Consider the following 2,188-nt stretch of genomic DNA (forward strand, 5'->3'; position numbering starts at 1 on the left):
CACATTTCTCTCAAACATATATTCTTTTCATTTTCCTCTGTTTTCTACTACTGCACTTAATGTGTATATTATTTCTATTTTGTTGGATGATTGGTTCATTGTGTATGAATAGGAGAGTGCTCTTGGTTTAACAATTACAACTAATAAATAATTAATGTAGTTGATATTTCATTGAAAAGATTCACCTGTTTGGCATCAAACTTCTTTCCAAAAAAGAGGATAAATTATTGGATACAACTAAAGTAACCATGGATTAAATTGCATTGTTTTGTTGCTAAGATGCATGAAGAAAATAGAATAAATATGGTTTGTTTAAACATTGAAATGAAAGCTTTTTAGAAAAGCTTCCTTTAATACAAGTTAAAGCATATAAGATTAGTAGTTTCCTTTTCAGGGTACATATGAAAAGAGAAGAAAATCTTAATATGTAACAAAATTTTCATAGCTTATAATAATATATGTACATCTTTATATCTCCATTCTCCTCTCCACATAACCAATTGCCATATACAAAGATGAGAAATTCTATGTGTAATTCCTTTGTTTTTTTACATAAAAATGACCCAAAAATACTATTTGACAAGTACCATACTAGTACCCAACAAAAAGATAGGTACTAGAAATAATGCTAGCCAATAAGTAAGGCCTAATATTACCAAAGTATCCTTGATTTTCAATGGTATACTTATATGGACCCTATTACATTACATCACTCAAATTTCCATTTTTCCCAAGTTTTCTTTTCTTGGGAAGGAAAATGGGATGGAGCTACTTAAAGCTTCAATGTCAATTTTATATACCAAAAGTTTTCTTCTTTCTCTACAACTTGTTCTATAAGCCACAACCACATGCCCCAAAGCCAAGGCACAAGAGCACAAAAATAAAGCTATTTCTTTGGCTCTAACATACCCTCTTCCATCAATACCCAAAAAGTTGAACATGTAAATAGCTTTAAATGACACAAATATTAGGGACAAAATAGAACACATTGTGGTGATCCCTAAATAGGGCCCTCTTGAACGTCTTGGTCCATCACATAAGCTATAAACACCTACATCAAAAACCCATTTAACCATTAGAATTCAACTCAAAAAAGCCTTTGAAATTTGCAAGTTTTATCATTCTATTTCTAATTTTCTTTTTATAGAAAATTAAAAAATCAACTTGTAAATAATGTATATTTTTAAAACTTTTTATGTTATGCAAATTTTATCCCTTGTGAAGTTTTTATATAACACAACTATACTAGTAGTTTACTTTGTATCCTATTTTCCAATATGCAATAATTGCTATCTAATCATGCTCAAAATTGTTATTCAACACTATTTTCAAACACTATCTATATGACCATAATAAAATGTAGGGTTAAATTCAACAACACTTTTGTGCACGCAATACAATGTGAAAAATCAACAAGGAGCAAACACTGTTATATATAAGACACACGACATCGCTCGCTAGAGGATAAAGTTGATATTAGAAAATTGCATTTAATTAAACCAAAAACAATATAACATGTATATATGTACTTACAAAATATGATGAAGGATCTTATGATGGACACAAGGGGTATATCAATGAGAGAGTATCTAAAATCGTAGTCATGGAAGTGAAAAGAGATAGAATCCATTGAAAGAGAAGTAGATGAAATAGTAGAGAGAAGAGCTGAAGGAACAAGTGCATCAGCAATAACCATAAGAATTGGAGCTGAAAATAGTAGAAGAGATATAAGCATAGTGATCAAGAAGAACATTGTTTTCACACCCCTTAATATCCTTTTTGGTTTCCCTTCCTTACCCATCTTATTTTGTACCTATGATTTATTTTTCTCTAGTTATGGCTCTATACTTGTAAAGTTGTAATTGATTTTGGACTTAATAAAACTATGTATGGTGTATTTTATGTACAAAGATGGGGCAAATTATGTGAAGAAAAAACTTAGGAGAAGCATTATAAGAGGGGGAGAAAGAAATGGAGAAAGAAGGTGAAAGAAGAAAGAAGGTTCTTGATTATAATAAGGTCATGGTGCAACAATTTTGACCCAACTTGTCCACTATGAATGGTGACAAATCTTTTGGGACTTTACACGCATACCCTTATGAGTTTCTTTATTCATAAACTAACACGCTATATTTATATTTTAGCACACGTATTTAATTATTAATCTTCTCTCTCATTTTCATGATAG

The 2,188-nt window shown here is 30.3% G+C and overlaps 1 protein-coding gene across 1 annotated transcript; it reads right to left on the minus strand.

Moving 5' to 3' along the window:
- On the minus strand, nt 421-1,986 carry LOC109327403. Its single transcript, XM_019560536.1, has 2 exons — nt 1,534-1,986; nt 421-1,051 (listed from the first exon to the last, which is right to left on the minus strand). The coding sequence occupies exons 1-2, from the start codon at nt 1,799-1,801 to the stop codon at nt 714-716; spliced, it is 606 nt and encodes a 201-aa protein (XP_019416081.1). The 5' UTR covers nt 1,802-1,986; the 3' UTR covers nt 421-713.

The sequence above is a fragment of the Lupinus angustifolius genome, chromosome LG15 (genome assembly GCF_001865875.1).
Source record: "Lupinus angustifolius cultivar Tanjil chromosome LG15, LupAngTanjil_v1.0, whole genome shotgun sequence".
Classification (NCBI taxonomy): domain Eukaryota; kingdom Viridiplantae; phylum Streptophyta; class Magnoliopsida; order Fabales; family Fabaceae; genus Lupinus; species Lupinus angustifolius.

Coding starts and splice junctions, on each gene's coding strand:
- LOC109327403 (XM_019560536.1), bottom strand. CDS start 1,801: ATGGGTAAGGAAGGGAAACCAAAAAGGATATTAAGGGGTGTGAAAACA. Junction 1,052..1,533: donor AAGATCCTTCATCATATTTT/GTAAGTACATAT, acceptor TTTTTGATGTAG/GTGTTTATAGCTTATGTGAT.